Genomic DNA, 18808 nt, shown 5'->3' with positions numbered 1-18808 from the left:
ACTAACGAGACATTTTACTTAAGAGTTTTATTTTACTAATAATGAGGTAATATTACTTTGTCTTCAACACAGGGAACTCACTTTCCTTTTAGATACACCTCTTCTGGAAATAAAAGGGCTGATCATTCAAGCAGCACATAATTAGAATATGAAAGTAAACTATCAGAACTATGTAGTTTGTGCATACTTTCTTAACATACTGCATATGACAATAATCTACCACAGTTAAGACAAAATCCTAGAACCCTGTTTTAGAACCTAAAATCCTAGAATTCTGTATTTTTAGCAGTTTAACCATCAGCTGGCATATACGAGTTCAAATATCGTGAGTGCACCTGATGCCAAAACAAATGCAATCAAAGCAAAAACATTTGTGTGATTTGGGATAGACAGGACCTTCCCACATTAATCTTCACAGCAGAGTTACTGAAAGCACATGTAAAACAGAAAATAATTTGGCTAAAACAGTTGGCCTTGGAAACCCTGCAGATTTTGTTTTTTTTATTCTCCACATTCTATCTGGAGTTTTTGTTTTGTTTTGTTTTGTTTTATCTGTCCTCCCGGGCCATTGGACCTTTACTCTTTGTTAATTAGTATTGACTAATCTTATTTTTGTTTTTTTTATAAACTTTTCTTTCTTCATCTTGTAAAGCACTTTGAGCTACACCATATGTATGAAAATGTGCCTTATAAATAAATGTTGTTGTTAAAACAAGTTCACATGTGATACAGATGTCCAAACTGGGAATTACAAGTAAGTAGAATAAATGAATAAATAATCAAACAGAGTATGTTCTTATTGTGTTTGCCTGGGTTTTTCTCTGGATACTCCAGCTTTTCTTACACATCCTGCATGATGTACATGGTAGGTTAACTGGCAACTCTAAATTGGCTAAGTATGAGTCTGAACACATTCTTCAGTGTGGTCTGATATGGACTGGCACACTGGACTTGGATTCCTCCTGTACCCTAAGCCATAACAATGCAGAGATAGGCATCAGCTTCACCTGATCCTGAACTACATAGATTGGTTAAAAAAGGATTGATGGATGGAAGGATGGAAGTTTAAATAATGTTAGTAATCTATGAGCTACGATTTTTTCACCTGTATATACAATACAGAAAAACATTTTACAAACATGAAATATAGCCAGTTGCATAGTCAGTTTCCTTTCCATTCTATTAAGGTGTGTACATTTAATCTGACTGAATAAATGCTGATTGATTTTTATTTTGCACTTAAACACAAAGAAGAATACATGGAAGAAATCATGTTTTAAACTACACTGTAAAAAGGAGATTTGTATATACTGTAATAATACAGTGTTATACCTTCACGGGTGAATGGATGACATTCTAGTTATCTTTGTCTTACAAGTAATGTTGACCTGTAGTAGTCTCTACTGAATTGATGCAGCATAAAGATTTGCTCAGAATTCTACTATAGTTTTAAAGTATCTTCATGTATACCTGTCCTCTGTGATGTGAAAATGTCCCACTATTTACTTCTTACAAAAATACAGTGGAACCTCGGTTTGCAAGTAACTTGGTTTACGAGTGTTTTGCAAGACGAGCTAAAATTTTTAATAAATTTTGACTTGATAAACAAGCGAGGTCTTGCAATATGAGTAGTATGTATACGCTTTGTCTGCTGAGCGTCATGTGATCACAACTGAGCTGATGGTTCTTCTCTCTCTCTCGCTGCGGGATTGTGGGCAATCGTCTCCTATTCTCCGTCTGAGTCGGCGTGCCTCACTCATATAGTCAACATCCGTATGAGCGTATACTGTTTACTACAGCATTGTGACTGTGTGTGTGTGTGTGTGTGCGCGTGCGCGCTGTGATGTGCGATTCCCCGTCTTGCACCCCAAAACACGAAGCTGAGTCTCAGTACTTTAGCAACACCAGCTTTATTCAGCTTGAAACAACAACATCATGGTTATTTATTGTAGCGGGATCTGCCACTCTCCTATACACAGACACAGCAGTCAGGCAGGGTCATGGCCAAGTAGTATTGTGCCCTGCGCATTTATAATGTTCCTTGTTCCTTGTATCGCCTATTGATGGCAGGCGCTTATAGCATGTCCGCGATCTTTTCAGATTCGCTTTTATGGCGAACTGCTACAGCGCTGGGAGACTGCGACTGCTTTGGGACACTCTTCCGCGTGTCGTCCCGTTGGGTGGAATCCCAGAAGAGTTTAGAAACTCACTCACACCAGCCATGATTCTTTTCAAAGGTAAAGTGCAGGTTAATTTGTTTTATGTATTTTTACTTTATATTTTGTATTAATCATTTTTATATGAATAGTTTTGGGTTGTGGAATGAATCATCTGAGTTTCCATTATTTCTTATGGGGAAATTCACTTTGATATACGAGTGCTTTGGACTGCGAGCACGTTTCCGGAACAAATTATGCTTGCAAACCAAGGTTCCACTGTAATTAGAAAGCACATACAATCCCATGCTTTACTTGAATAAAAAAAGAAGTAGAAAGTTTGTGCCACATCTGTCTCTATGGTTACATGACATCAGGATTTCTAACTGGAGGAAAAAGACTATGAACCAGGTACAAATTTAATGAAATCTCTATAAATGCAACTGCTAGGCAGATCACATGTTTTCCATAAAGTGTTGCCTTTGATTTTCACTTTACCAAAATATATTTATTCTTAACTAGATGCGACATATGTGTCTTTTCCAAAACTGCATTCCAAGAATGAGAATCAGCCATGTAATGCTCCACCTGTGCACAAGGCAATCAATGTGGTGTACAGGATGATAAAATGGACTTCAAACTTATGCTCACTGTGTGACCTAAGATAACTCACTTCCACTACTCATGTTCTAAGTGTAAGAATTTCCAAGTAATGTTATATACTACGTATTGGGTCAATAAAGGAGCACACCAAAGTATTTCTGACCACATTCATCCTGGAGCATCTCTTTTAGTTGTCACTTTCAGGAAAATGTTACAGGTCACTCAGGACAGGAAGCTCTTCTCTCGTCAATGTTTTATTCTTACAACAGTAATAATCAGATTGGATTTCATTCTATCTCCCCTACAGCAGAGGTGTCAAACTAAGATCCTGGAGGACTGTAATGGCTGCAGGTTTTCATTCCAGTCATTTTCTTTATTTGTAACCAATTACTGCCACCAACAGATGATCAGGTACTTTCATTCCATTTGCAGCTGTTATGGCTACCTATCATACAATACAATTTTTAATACAATACTTAAAAAGAAAAAAAATGAAGATTTGAGAAATACCGATTTGCTCTTGTGTACTAAACATGTCGAAAGTGCTATTAGGAAAAAATAAACGAAATTTTGTAATTGTTTGGTGTGGCAGGATGGGAGTGGTAAGAAGTCAAAGTTTTCAAATCATTACAGGTAAGAACTGGCTTCTAATTAAGAAACTGGTTGGAATGGAAATGGTGGCACTGTACAAACTGCCTTGGACACCAATGAGCTGGGTGGTCATTTCTTAGCTTGCGTCTCTTTAAATTTTACATGCTAAGGAAAACAAATAAGGGGTTCAGACCCTTAAAAAGCAAATATGTTACAATGAAGGCAAAGGAAATATATTCAATTAGAAGCAGTAACTGGTTACAAATTAAGAATGTGGCTGGAATGAAAACCTGCAGCCACTTCAGTCCTCCACGATCTTTGTTTGACACCCCTGCCTTAGAGCTTCAATCCCGCCCCATCACACATTATTTATTTTTAGTTAAGAGCTTACTAGTGCTTATAGAACAATTACCATACAATTTGCATTATGCATTCACTGTGTAATATGAGCTATACTGTCACTTTTATTTACAGGATTTGCTTTTAATATTGAAGAAATGTTATATATTATACATTGATACTATTGTTACATTCATTATTGTAATACCAGGACAAATTCCTAGCAAACAGGTTTCAATTTATTATATTTTAAAAATATATGATGATTTCACATTGAACAGCAATACATAAGATTAAGAAGGTGCATGTGATTGATCTATAAACTCTCCAACATACCTGTGAAGCAGACAGGACATTTAAAGGTGCCACCCATTCCTTCAAAGCTGTGTTCTATCAGATGACACTGTAGTTTGGCAGGGGAATCAAAGGTTTGATTGCAGAGTTTGCACTCATGGTTCAAGCCTTCCTCTGCAAAAAGAAGTAATAAAGAATATCAGCTCTCCAATGATTAATATAATGTTTAAATAGTGCTTACTGTTATTCACTTTTAAATAAAAAAACAAAAACTTTAATACTGTAGTTAATTAGGCATCCATCCACCTACTCTTGTCATTCACATTTGGGAAGATAATTTACAAAAAAAAAACAAAATACTATGCTACATATGCTTAAAATGACAATAAAATAACAAACAAATTCATTTTTATTGATCTTATAACAATGTTTTCTGGAGATCATCATTTCAATTTCCCTTACGTCCAGATTTCTGCATGTATATCCCGGTCTTAAAACTCTTTCTTTAATAGCCAGATTCATACTGGTTTCCGGTCATCTTTGGCAGCCTTAGGGTTATTTATTGTCATCCCATATTTTATGTTTAGATCACTTTTTATTTTTGTTTCTTTATGGAACTAGTAATGTAACTCCCCTAATTGGAGCCAACTGTACAGTGTATGTGGCAATTTTCCAATAAATAAATAAATAAAGCAACTAATTACAGTAAAGTCAGCCTTCTGGCTCCATCTGCTGCTACCCCCTTGACATGTCATATACCTGACCTTTCACTGACATTTTTCAAAGGTTCTTTGTGTAGCAATTACACATTTAATTGATCACTGTATTCAACAAACAGAACTCCATTTACAGTGAGAAAAATACTGTAAGGAGTTTGAGTTATTGTGACTTGAGGGATCTTATTGTGTGGTCACAGTGTTACCTGCCTAAAAGGCATGGCAGACATACACCTTAGAAGGCATCCCCAGAGTGTCATCTCACCTTAAAGAAAAAAGATCCCAAGGAAATGACCTGGGAGTGATTTTATTTTCTTGGAATGTCCTTGGTCGGAGATGCCTTGTCTTAGTGATACTGAAGGATAATGTTCAAGCAATAACAGAGGAGAACACTCACTGGTATTCTCTGAAGAAAGGTATCCATCCAGAGTGACCAGATCAGGAAATAAATCAATAAAATATTACCTCTTCTACATGAGAAAGCAGGTTATGTTGATGTGTGGCTGTTTACCGGTATATGGAAGCAGTATTAGCCCAAGATTGGGTGGCAATGGTGACTGAAGCTGACAAGTGCCAGGAAGAATAGAAGACCATAAACTTTTCAGGTTAGTTTCTGAACCTAAGATGGGATACACCATATAGCACAGCAGCTCATACAGGACACAAGCAAATTGAGACTATAAGGTAAATGCAACAGTTGCCTGGCAGGAGTTGTTCCAGCCTAGAGAAACAGACAACAGAAGGAAAAGTTGTGAAGTGACATGTGGGAAGCACAGACCAGCTGTCCCATTGTTAGTTACAGAGTCAGTCCCTGAGGAAAGTACATATGTAGATGGATTCCTAAATGTTTGTTATTTGTGCTGTATTTTGTTCTCATTGAAATCTCTCTTTTAAATGAAACACCCTCACTTTGGAAATTTTATCTGGTTAGTCATGAGAGGTGATTCTGGTACTTATGGGGTAAATGATGTGGGGAAGGGGTTGCTGCTTGTAGGCACTGTCAGCAGCAGAAAGATGAGTCAGACTCAAACCCCTATACACACACACACATACAAATGATATGGGTGTATATAGAGACAAACCAAACACTGCTTGGGAAATCTCAAGGGCCAGTAAATAACTAAAATAATGAATAACGAACGGGAGAAATTATAATTTAAGCAAGTCAACAGATTGAAAAGACTTGATTCTTATACCCAGAACAAGCTTCTTCCTCCCTTTTTCTTTGGAAGACCAGGGGAGAGATGTCATGGTGAAAGAATAGAAATAAATAAATAAATAAATAAGAACTCAAAACTGACAACTCTATTGATTAGTACATGTCTAATGGTTTCACTTGACATGTCTATCAGTAGAGTAGCATCAAAGAACAATCAAGCAAGCGGCAGTATTTTATTTATAATCTGTAACCCTCCATGATAGGGTACTGGCTCACTAACAAGCACTTTCACTGTCAGAGGTATAATGTAAAAAGAGCAGCAAATAAACAGGAAAAAAGCATTCCACATGGGTGGGGGAAGGAAATGAATAAAAGAAGCTACTGTGGGATATGCTGGCCTTTAAGAATATGTTTCTAAAGAAGCTTGACATATAAACATCTCTACTGTTTCAATTTTGTATGTGTGTTTCAGAGTGCACATTATTACCCATCCATCCTTTCATCCATCCAATATGTGACATCACTTTGCCCATTAAATAGAGGCCAGGAGTAGACGATAAAGGTGTTTCTTGACCCTGTGTCAGGTGGAGCCAAAGAAATAGCCAGCAAGAAACAGACTGATTTTTGTATTGGTCATTCAAAAAAGATATTAACCTGTAAGTCTTACATATTGATAAACAGTAGTTATAGAGTGATATTCCAATATAATGAGTAATTGATTGCTTTAAACCCACTTTTATTTTTCAAGCTAGGCCTCCTTTTATTAAAAGAATTGGGGAAAACTGAAGTCCAAATTGGCAAACAAAATATAAACTTCAATGTGCAATAAAGTCAAGTGCTTGGCTACACAGTGATAAGCTCACAGAAAGCAGAATCAGACATCATTGACAAAGTATGAGAAATGAAATTATGCAGTTAGCATAAACTGACGGCTGTGGAGTGCAGTCATTCAATTTATAATAAATTAAGGGTGGACTGAGGAGGAAGGCAGTCACAAAATCTATTACAAATCCAAAGTACAGCTGGGTAGTACAAAGTTATTGAAACTCCAAGGTATTCTACAAAAAGGTATTTAGCTCTGATGGAACTTTGAAATACCAAATCCAGACACACACTACCAAACGTTTTATATCTCAAGACACTTTCTTTGTTGCTGTCCACATGAAGGAGCTAGTTCTAAATCTTGGTTGGAGTTGTGTTAACGAAAATCCATGCACATGTTTTAAATGTCTTATGATGACTCAGCCACACGAGTTCTTACCCTGCTCCCAAGATTGTTGACAAAAGGGTGCGTTGTCTTTTGCCTGGACCTTCTCATTGTATGTATCCTTAACTACCTGCAGGGCTCATTATATGTAACTGCTTACCCAGTACTCCTATGTCTGCAGTAATTTAATTGCTGCAAACTTGTATATCAAGAACTGGGCAATGTCACACTTGTGAGTGACTTTCACCTTATCAATACTTGTCTTCTGATGCACAAACATGGTTAGTATAGATCTTGAATGTTACAAATCAAAAACTGGATTAAGTGGATTTACTAGTGAGATGGATGGACACTAAAAGGGGTTTGAAGACAACTACTGTATTTTCATTCAACAAGATTGGATTAAGTAGGTTTGAGAGTGTTCCAGTATATTATCTTGAATTTCAAAAAAAGATCAAAATTAGATGTCAGGAGTATAGTCACCTTAAAGAAATACCTTTCACTGCTGATTATTAGAATTGTATACTGTATGTATGTCTATTCTAGCTTTAAGTTACTCATGGACGACAACAAACCTTATTTCTTTGTTAAATGAAACATATGTTGTTAAGACATCTGTGGACTGAGAGTAACCTGACATGTTGGATATGGATAAGAAAAATAGTATTTTGGAGGAGAAAAATAATTATAAAAACAGAAGCCTAAACAACTGGAAAGAGGTAGTGCTTTCAGTCTACAGACAAGGGACTCACGGATGCTACTGTCCCATGGCTCAGAAGAAAAAGCAGAAAACACTGTGCCAGCAGAATAGGCCCAATGAGACACAACAAGCAGAATGCTGTTAAGCCTGAATGAACGGATCAGGAACAAACAGACTGAAAGCATTCCTGGTGGTGACAAAACAAAAGGAATATATATATTTTTTTTGGTAATAATGCCATTTGGCAGGAAAAATAATAATAATGCAACAAACTGTCCTCATCCTTTTCATACTATAGAGTTCTGGAAAAAGTGCAGACACACTAACAACTTTATCACAGCTTAACTTAATTAAGTTCTCTCTGACTTAGGCTAATGTCACCAAGTTTCACTTTGCAGTCACTAGAAATAAGCTACTGGGAATGAATTTTAAATAAAATATAAACAGTAAGATACACGACAGAACTGAGTGAATGACCAAATACCTAAACACTTCCATTCTTCAGGCTTAAAGTAGTTAATGCCACTTAAAAGCCTGCAGAAAACACATATCTAGGACATTGCAGAATTTCATTGGCTAAAAAAGAAGGTATCATGTGATACTAGAAGTATAGACATATTGCCTTTAACATTTATGGGGGTACACAGCAAAAGTAAGAAGAATCTTATAAAAAATGCCCAGTTTGATCACTCTCGGAGTTGAATTTCCATATTCTCCCAGTGTCTGTGTGGGCTTTGCTTTAGTTACTTCACACTGCAAAGGAGTGCATGTTAAAATTCACCAGAAGCTCTAAACAAACCTTGCGTGATAAAGTGGCGCCGTGTGTGTGATTGAAGTCCATGTGGTTGGAAATGAATAATATCAGTTTATCAGTGTTTTATTTCTTAATGCCATAAATATATAGTCAAATATATGTGTGTAGTGAGCATCTTATGCAGACTGATGTAAAAGAACACCAGGGGTCCAAGAAAGGGCAACAGTTTCCATTTTTCATTTCTGTTACCAGGCCAGAGGAATTCTTGCCTGAAGATAATGTGATGTTACTTCTGCAAATCCATGTTAACTTAGTGCTGTTTAAAGAAGAGAACCTTGTCCTCACATTTATCTCTTGAATTCTGGATTTCCATTTTCCTTGCAATAAATGACATATGTATGTAATTTTTAATAAGGCACTACTTGACTTCTTAGGATCTACTGGCAAGAGACACAAATTGACTGATCGTTATTGAATATTCTTTGTGACCCACCTGTCTTTCACAATTCAAACCATTCTTTGTCAGCCATTATAATCATTTTAGTATAAAGAACCTCCATCCCTGCCAAAGTTTTTTGCAAAAGAAGACAACAAATTTTCAAGTCTAGTATCTGAAGCCTCTTTATCACATACCAGTTTGTAGTTTAGACGGCAAAGAGTTTTAAACTCATCATAAGATGATTTTTTAAACACATTAGTATTTTAATGAAAAGTTTTAAATTAGTTTTTAATGAAAAATACTGCACCTTTCAAAAATATAAAACTGATTTACAATATGCTGAGAGTGAAAAGCAGAAAACTGGCACACATGGTGCAAACCTTGTTAACTGACTTATATTTTAAATAATATAAACTTTTATTAGGTTTAATTTGTTAAAATTATCCCAGTACTTCCATTTCTGATAAATGCACATTGCAGATTTGAAGATATGATTGCTAACTCTGCGCTCTCTTTAGTAACTTTTGTCTTGTCCAGGCAATTTATTTACTTTTAGATTGTTTTATTCCTAGGAGTACAAGGACTGCAAGCTTAAAATGCTATTTTACATGTCACTTGTAAATGGCACAATGTTACTGACCTCCTTTCTGGTGAAAAACTTCGAAAAACATGAATTAAATGTATCTACAATTTCTTTTTTAAATACTTAACATAGTCCTCTAGCTCCTTGATCCCAAATGTATTTAACCCTCATAACTGGACATGTAACTATAAAAATATAAAACCACACATTCTCTCCTTCCAAGACTCTACTTGGTTTCATGAACATTTGACTTTTATTTTGCTAAAGCATTGTGTACTTGCTGGGAATCCATTTTGCACACTAAAAGAAGTCTGGAATTGAGAGTCAACTATAAAAGAAATTCTCTAAAACCGATTAGCCCATCTTTGTACTTGTCGCATTCAGCTCGAGACTTTCTAAGCTCCTTATTAAAGTGAGCAACAGAGAGGCTATCCAGAGTAGGAGAATATGTTAGATGTATTTTTAAACTGCTTCCCTGCATAAGAAGGAGGTACTTTCCAGCAGAGATGCTGTATTCTTTCCTTTAGCATGGATATGCGCAACATTAATTGATCAGACATGCATATTCTATTCAAAAAGTCATTTCACAGCCATTTACATCTTTTGTCATAGCGCACCTTTAATATTAACAGGTTTTGCATTTGTCATTCTCATAGAAGATTGGCATTATTAAATCAATGAATGTTGAATAGGAAAGCAAAAGGGTTGTATTATTTTTTTCATAGCATAGTAAATGAATGTTATGCCTAATATGCATTAATATATTCTGTATAGCAGATACTACTGCAATTTATATAACTTACACATTTTTTATTTATTCATTTATTACAGGTTGATGAAGGAGGGAAACACGTCACTTCCTGTCTAATCCTAGGCTGATATGCCAACTATCCTGAGTTGGGAAACTGCTATGGAAGCGGGTGTTCCTACATAGGATTATTACATCTATATTTTGTAAGGGGAGAAGGCATAATGGAGAGAACTGCAAACAGCTATGCACTCTAGATATGTTGTTAGGTGGAACATTATTTTTCTGGGATGGCTAATTAATGGAAGGACTGCTGTGAACATATGGCAAGGTTATTTTAGTCCTCTAACCCACCAGCTGGCAGCATCAGTACTCTGCAGCTATAGTCTGGAAAGTGAAGTTTTTGTTTTTGACCATTATTGTACAGGGATAGGTGTGTCCCATTAAGTGTTTTCAGTAGGAATAGGGATGGCACTAGAAGCAATCTCCCATTCAAGAATACAATGGCCTCCTTAGTCTCTAAGAGAGCTTGTAGTTGATGTGGAACAGAGGTAAGGGCTCATCCAACAATGGATGAAGACGAGGTGAAAAGGTTGGCAGAGGAGGGAAGGGTGTAGCAAGGAGTTCTCGTTAGTGTGCTTGTGTTGTTGAGGTGAACCAACTTGGAATATAGAACGCCAGTAAGGACACCATCATATTTAAGAAAGGCCCAGAGAGACAAAGCCTTTTATCAGATTATGTTATTATGATTACATCTTGCCTAAAGAAGGGGCCTGAGTTGCCTCGAAAGCTTGCATATTGTAATCTTTTTAGTTAGCCAATAAAAGGTGTCATTTTGCTTGGCTTTTCTCTACATGTTATTGTTTTGAAAGATTAACTCCTTCTGTTTAACTTTCCTGAATACTTTGCTTTCTGTAGTAAAATCACATTTTTAAGTACATCCTTTGCATTCCTGCGGTGTGTCTTGGGTGCAGGGCCGCTCAAGAGTTGCCTCATTGGTCAGAAAATGTTACCATCCTCTTGAGCAAAATGTAATCTTTAGAGGAAAATAAATCCCTAGCTAGTTAAAAAAAAGTTGTTGCTTGATGCTTTATTTGTGCATGTAGAAAGAGGAAGAGGAGGTGTAGATACAGTAGATGTACAACTGTGCAATAAAATGAAGCAGTGTCCCATTCAAGAAGCCATGTCACAATCCACAAAGGATTAAGCCATTGCTTGATAATGAAAGGCTGGCTAACTCCTGGATATCTTCCAGCATTAACACCCTTGGCTTTGTGATTTTATATGGTGCCTTTTATGGATAAATCCATCAAGATGCTCTGTTCTTAATAAAATAGAGAAAATAATCATTACAAAACGGTTAATATGGAGAAGAGTAATTAAATAGGGGGACAATGAAAGGATAGGCTTAAATGTCACTATTAACTGTGAAATACCATATTTTTTGTATAAACAGAGCAACAGGATTCAGAAGTAGAAATTTCAACCCATTGGTGCATGTAAGCTGCAAGACAGCATGGTGCATGACAGCTGACTACTAAAAGCACACAGTAGACTACTGCTTTGTACAACAAGGATAAAATTAAACATAACAAGATGCAATTAACAAACGTTTAATTTCAGGTTTTCCTGGTGTAATTATTATTATCTAGAAAATATTTCTCTCTTGCATGATAGCATATTCTGTGCTCTCATTGTCTCCCAAGTTTCTCTCTGTACAGAAGGCACTATGTCTGGGGAAGTTAGCAAATATTGTTTTACATCCCTCAGCGCATCCAGTTTTAGGAATACTGAGCACTTCATGTGTTAAATGTGCATGTGTTCTTCTCTTTAAAGAACACCCCAGCATTTTTAATTCCAGGATGCTTTTGATTTGTAACTTCAAAGAATTCGCCTTCACAGATAAATTGCTGAATTTACAGGCTGTAAGAGGAATTAAGTTCATTGCATCAACCCTTCTGAAATGGCAGGTCAAAAAGAGGTGAAATTGCAGTTTATCGTGTCCCCATGACAAAGGTTTATCATTAATCGTTGTCAGCAGAGGGCGCCACAATGACCTTCCACTAATAATTCCATTTGATCGATATGTGCTCTTTCTTGATCCCAAATTAATTGCATTTGTTTGACATCACGGATTGCACCAACGTAACTGCCAGACTCAGTATGTCACTTGTTACACATTTAAAAACTTTTAACCTTAGTGTTATGGCATAATGTCTTTAATATTTGTATATTTTCACTAAAGATGACCACTTATACTTTCTTTAGAAACAGAATCTACAGCTATTGTAGATGTGTAACTCGATGAGCAAATACTACCTTTTAACTGGAGATGCAAATCATTCTGTATCTTTGTAAAATAACCACCTATCCATCCACTCTTGAACCCACTTAATTCATTACTATCAAGAATTAATCTTCATTGTATATAACATTGCTTTTAAACAAGGCCCATTGTTTGCCACAAAGACAATAATATTCGCTTAATTTATAAATGATGTATATACAACTACAGGTTCAAACTCTATTATTATCTCTGTTTGCTTAAGTAAATTACTTCATTTTCCATTTGTAATGATACTAACAGTGTTAAACATGTGAAAAATACTGTATTTATTATACAAAGGACACAGCTAAGGAACGCAATCAACTTAAGGAAAACACAAACTGACAAATAATGGGCCAGGTGTCCTTGTCCTCTTCAAAGTTGACATAGAGTTATTGACTACAGTTTTCCATGCCCTCGAACATCCTAAACACTGTATGTTTCCAACAAGTTTCTCCAGCACTGGTTTCTCTACCTATTGCTCTTCTGAGATACCATACTGTATCTGAAAGAGTCTTACCCCTTTGTGGCTCCTGCCATCCAAACCTGGCATACACTGTATAAGGCCCTTTCATTTTGTCAGTGTAGTGCACTCTCTTTTTTGAAGACTTCTTGTATGATGCTGCCCTTGTCATTGGCAATTTCCTCACAATGTCTGTTACAAATATTATTTCAGGTAGTGTTTATGAAGAGTGCATTATAAAATCAATGATGGCTGTCTTGTAACAAGGTTACAATGGTCATCTACAAGGTTTAAATTTCAATAATATATCATGTGCAGCAATTAGATGGCATCCCATCCAGGGCTAGGCCAGATGCTGCCAGGATGTATTTTGTCTTTGCAATCCTGAACTATACTACTGTATGTAATATCTCGTTCAGTCAGTTTTCAATTAAGTAAATGTTTTCAACCATAAAGTAAGTATGTAGCTCTAACGGGATTTAAAGCACTCTTTGGGTACAACATGTAAACACTTAATTTATAAAGCTACTGTTTTCTGATAACCTTGGCAAATGTTTAGCAGTGTATAAGGTTCATCTAAATGATAATAAAGCCTTGTATGATAATTACATATTCTTTTGGTTTTTCAGCATGTCAAATGTCACTTAGTTTTTCATTTTGAAAATCTAGCGATCTATCTATTGTCACACATGTGTGCATGGGAGGCAGCTAAAGGGCTTGAGTAAGGGCAGTTCCGAGACATACCGGGATGTGGCAGAGTGCACTGACTCTTTTTCTCCCTTTCCTGCAGACCATTCACGGGAGATCCCACCTGGCCCTCTTGACATCACTTCCGGGACCAAGCCTATGGAAGGAGACCTTGCCGGCTCCGGCCCCTGTGATGTCACGTCTGGGCTTGCACCAATGGCAGAAGACCTACATGAGCCCGACCCCTTTGACTTCACTTCCTGTCTTCCCCTTTAAAAGCCTCCACCTTTTCCCTATTCCCTCAGTTCTGTTTTGGACTCAGTTTTGTGCTGTATCAATTGAAAGCAACTTTGCAGCCAGGAAACCAAATTATACGGGTGGCTGCCCCAAACCTTTATATGACTCTGTCTCGAGTTTGCAACACTATCTATCTATCTATCTATCTATCTATCTATCTATCTATCTATCTATCTATCTATCTATCTATCTATCTATCTATCTATCTATCTATCTATGCACACATACTGTATTTGTTTTGTACAGTGCTATGCATTTCCTTTTATGTATAAATGGCAAATAGAATTTCATACATGACATCTAAAATTAAATATTGAAAGAGTATGTCAGTCAGTGGTTCTCAGATACTAGCAGCCATCTTAAACATATTTGGTTTGAATGGAGAGCCTGGTTTACAACAGCACCATTTTACCAATAATGTACTGTGCTTTATGTAACCTCTTGTGAACAAGGCAAAAAGACAAAAAAAAGAAACAGATTCCCAATGCATGTTTCAGAATGAGCTTTTACTAGTTTTCCACCCTTCCTTCATGTAAGCCTTATGCTAAAATGCTGAATAGCGTGCATATCTTTCAAATGATCAGATTAAAACCTGTAGCCTTTGCTGCCAGCTATCTATAATGCCTGGCATGTGGCAGCCAGGAGCTGGGGGATGGGCACTGACACTAGAAAATGCTAAAACAGGCTTTGCTGCCCTTGTAAAAAAGAAAAAAAAAGAATTTGACTTGATTTGCTTTGTGAGGAACACAGTGACACTAACATGGGGTACATATAGTAGCGAAAGATCAAGAGCTTCTTGCCAACTGCCTGTTAAAGAAAAAAAACTTGGAAGCAACATTTCTTAGTTTTAAAATATTGTGCCAATAGAGCCCAGATTCTACCGTCCAGTGAGATGGACCCCCACAGGCACAGGAGATCATGAATGGTACTTAAGTTAGCTGTCAGTATTATGAGTGATGATACCCATCTTGATCTTGGTCTCTTGATTTTAATTGCCATCTGCTGCAAAAAAATTAAAATACTTCTAAGACAACAGCCTTGTATTATAATGATGCTGTAGGCATGTTTAATTTTTAATAGCTCTACAGCACAAGACTCTGTCTAGTCTGGCAAAAAAACTTCATTCAAATGCATATTAAAAATTTAAATATAATACTGATCAGAACATTTACAGAAACCTGGAAGAAGAAAAAATAAATATTACAACCACAGATCATTCCACAGCGGTGCTTAATGTGGCAAGATGCTGTTTTGGCTGCTATTTGAGTTTTCTTCTAAATAAAACGCGCTCTGCCTCTCTCAGGCCCTTAGCTCACAAGCAGTGGGTGCCCTTGTCAGAACCCATCGAGTGTCTGGACAGTGCCTTCATGGCCGCGTGGATTCAGCTGTCTACCTAATCAATTGTCAAATGTAAACAACAGCTACAAAAAAGCAAAAAAAAAAAAAAACACCAAGAACAAAAACAGCAATAAGAATGATAAACAAATAAGATATGATTTTAAGCAGGTAAAAACGACCAATTTCTTTAAATCCCATAAATCCATTTACAGTAGCTCTGTAGTATTAACTTAAGGAAAGACATTTTGAATTGCACCCGCTCTGTTATAATATTTATTTGACTGATTTTGTGGTTTGAAAAATAATCACAGGGTATTTGAGTACAGAATTAAATAGGCAAGGGGGATGATCCAGTCCTTTAAGATGTGTGCTAAATTTGAATTGCTGTGGTTTATAACAGCTTTCCAGGAGTCCACAGCTAATGCATCCCAAGTTGGAAGTGTGATTGTGGCGCCACTGTATTAACCACATTCACAAGCATAGGCAGAGTCCATCAGAGATGGCTTGTTAAAGTTTTAATAATTAGAAGTGTAAAGTGGACACCAGGGTCCTTTGATATCCCCCATTGCCAAGCTCTTTGTATGTACATAAAAAAGTGTTTTTGATTTCACAGTTCAAAAGTAGTGTTTGCAGAAAGTTATTATCAGACTGAAGTCAAATGCAAGGGATTCCTTTACTCTTGTAATTAGAGCAATTCTAAAAAAGCAACCTGTTAACAAGCGAACAAACATGGATTATTTACCAGTAGGATAAGGCTGTTAAACTCTTACCTCTCCCTAACACATAAATTATCATCTGTGCCCACAATTAACACATTTTATCTCCTGCTGTGTCGGTGTCATGTTAGCAGTATCAAAATACATAACTGAAAAGTAATGCCTATTTAATAAAAGTGCTTATGTCATCACTCATGCAGTCTCTCTCATTACTTGTCTCACAGGTCTTTTCATTTAGTTTTGTGATTCATTTTTGCACTTTCTTGGGAAGATAACACCCATTCATCTACCATCGAACTCGACGCATTCAGGGTAACAGGCACAGGAGCCATTCCCCTTAAAACAACACATTTTGAGGATTTCTTATAACTGTGGACTTTTATTCCATCTACCACTGAATCTCCTTATTCCATAAAGAATCATAGGGACCTGTAACAAGCTGGGACAGAATGAGCGTGAAACCCTGAATGGGATTCCACGCCATAATAAAGCACCCTCATGGTTGCATCTAACTTCCACAACAAATACAACTTTCAAATCTTTAAGATGTGGGGGAAAATGAGACTACCTGAAAATAATTCATGCGAAAATGGGCAGAATATGCAGACTTAACATAAAATGTAAGTAGAACAGGAGTTGAATCCGGGTGCGTGGGATTGTAAGGCAGCTGACCCTGCTCCTCTTCTCGTTTAGGTCAAAATAATAAACTATACCCTGTGTATGTATACACCGTGTGTGACACATGTGGAAGTTTTTCTTACAAGTAACTTGAATCATTCAAAATGTTATGTTGAAACAATAACTTCTTAACAATAATAGAAAACAGCTGGAACAAACTTACAGTATTTAAAGTACAGTGATTGGGATTAAAAACAAAACTTACAGTGCAGCTATGCTTCTATAAATAACTTGATGACTAAGGGTGAAATTTTTGGTAACACTTCAGTTTAGGTTTCTAGCTAGTAACAGTCTATAAACATTAACTATACTGTTACCAATAATAAATTATCATTAAAAATAATAAAATTCTAGAAGTTCTAGAATTTTTCATTGTTTTCTTCTATGTTATAGTAGTACATAATATTTTCAGTAACATGCCAGCTGTAAATAGCTGTTTATAAGGACACCCAAACTAAAGTGTTGCAGGTTGCATATGTGCAATATAGTAAATAACTTTAAAACTGTATTGTTAAATGTTTTTTATGTATGTATTTTTGTGTATTTTAGGATGTTTTGACCTGAGGATTCCATTTTTGTGGTTTATTTTTGAATATCTTGTTTACGCTACATAGTTGGGAAGTCGTTATGATCTTGCTTGTCTCATCGAAGATGTCACAGTACTGACAACATAAAAGTGTAAAGATTTTGCAGTGAATTATCACTCATCTGCGGTGGGTTGGCACCCTGCCCGGGATTGGTTCCTGCCTTGTGCCCTGTGTTGGCTGGGATTGGCTCCAGCAGACCCCCGTGACCCTGTGTTCAGATTCAGCGGGTTGGAAAATGGATGGATGGATGGATTATCACTCATAGTCTTTAGTGATGTTACATTATTTTTCAAAGTAGGCCCTAGTGTTCGGTTTGTTTCTGACTACCATTTTGCTTTGATTTCTGGTGTCATGCCTTTAGTTGGTTGCCTGATTTTTTTTTTTTTTTGATCTTGTGTTTTTTTTCACCATTTTCTTTGTCTGACTAAAATTTTAGCTAAGAAATCTTCTGGTCTTTCATTTCTCACAATAATCCTACACACGTTGGAATGTGTTCCACAACAATAACAGACATAGAGAGTATCGAAGGCAGTATAGTTAAAATACTCACTGTGTGAACCATCACAAAAGTAATTTAACCTGTGTGCATTCCAATTGTAAAAATAGTGTAAAGATAAAGATAGTTTTAATATTATGATTTATATGCCAGGGCGGCACAGTGGTGCAATGGTAGCGCTGCTGCCTTGCAGTTAGGAGACCTGGGTTTGCTTCCCGGGTCCTCCCTGCGTGGAGTTTGCATGTTCTCCCCGTGTCTGCATGGGTTTCCTCCCACAGACCGGAGACATGCAGGTTAGGTGTGTGTGTGTGTGTGTGTGTGTGCCCTGCGGTGGCCTGGCGCCCTGCCCGAGGTTTGTTTCCTGCCTTGCGCCCTGTGTTGGCTGGGATTGGCTCCAGCAGACCCCCATGACTCTGTAGTTAGGATATAGCGGGTTGGAAAATGGATGGATGGATTTATATGCCACACCAAATAATTAAATGTAATCGACATTACAATGGCATTCTGGATGGCATGTTATGATTTCAAGAAATGGTAACAATATATACTAACATGTAGAAAGTTTCACCTCTAACTTCTAGTTAAAGGTAACACAAAGAGCCAACAGTCATGACAATACACAATCTGTCAGTGTGGCAGCTGCCACAATATCTATCTTGTGCTTTCTGGTCTGCACTGCACTGTCAGACTGTCAAGCTAATGCAGCCAGTCTGTAGGCACATGCAATATGCACTAAGACATAAAATTCTCAAAGTCACTTTGCTGGCCTTTTGCCTTTCATTTGGAATGTTCACAGTCTCAGTTACACTTTGAATGCATTCACTGCATTGATCATGTACAAGTCCCTGCCCTCTCTTTGCAATTCATAGTTCACTCTGTCACTTCTGACGTTAAACTGACAATACATCCTAAATCAGGCAGGCTTGTGCCA

General features: G+C 36.9%; 1 protein-coding gene across 6 annotated transcripts in view; it reads right to left on the bottom strand.

The window, feature by feature from the left end:
* LOC114653368 (zinc finger protein 521) overlaps positions 1-18808 on the bottom strand; it is a 496047-nt gene that overhangs the window by 102038 nt on the left and 375201 nt on the right. For all 6 annotated transcript variants that reach the window (XM_051928726.1, XM_028803647.2, XM_051928725.1 and 3 more), the window contains one exon: positions 4026-4157. In XM_051928726.1, coding sequence (XP_051784686.1) covers positions 4026-4157 — 132 coding nt within the window. The remainder of the gene's footprint in view (positions 1-4025; positions 4158-18808) is intronic.

Source organism: Erpetoichthys calabaricus, chromosome 6, assembly GCF_900747795.2.
Source record: "Erpetoichthys calabaricus chromosome 6, fErpCal1.3, whole genome shotgun sequence".
NCBI classification, from domain to species: domain Eukaryota; kingdom Metazoa; phylum Chordata; class Cladistia; order Polypteriformes; family Polypteridae; genus Erpetoichthys; species Erpetoichthys calabaricus.
Note: the sequence above shows the minus strand (reverse complement) of the source record. Positions and strands in the feature narration are given on the sequence as shown.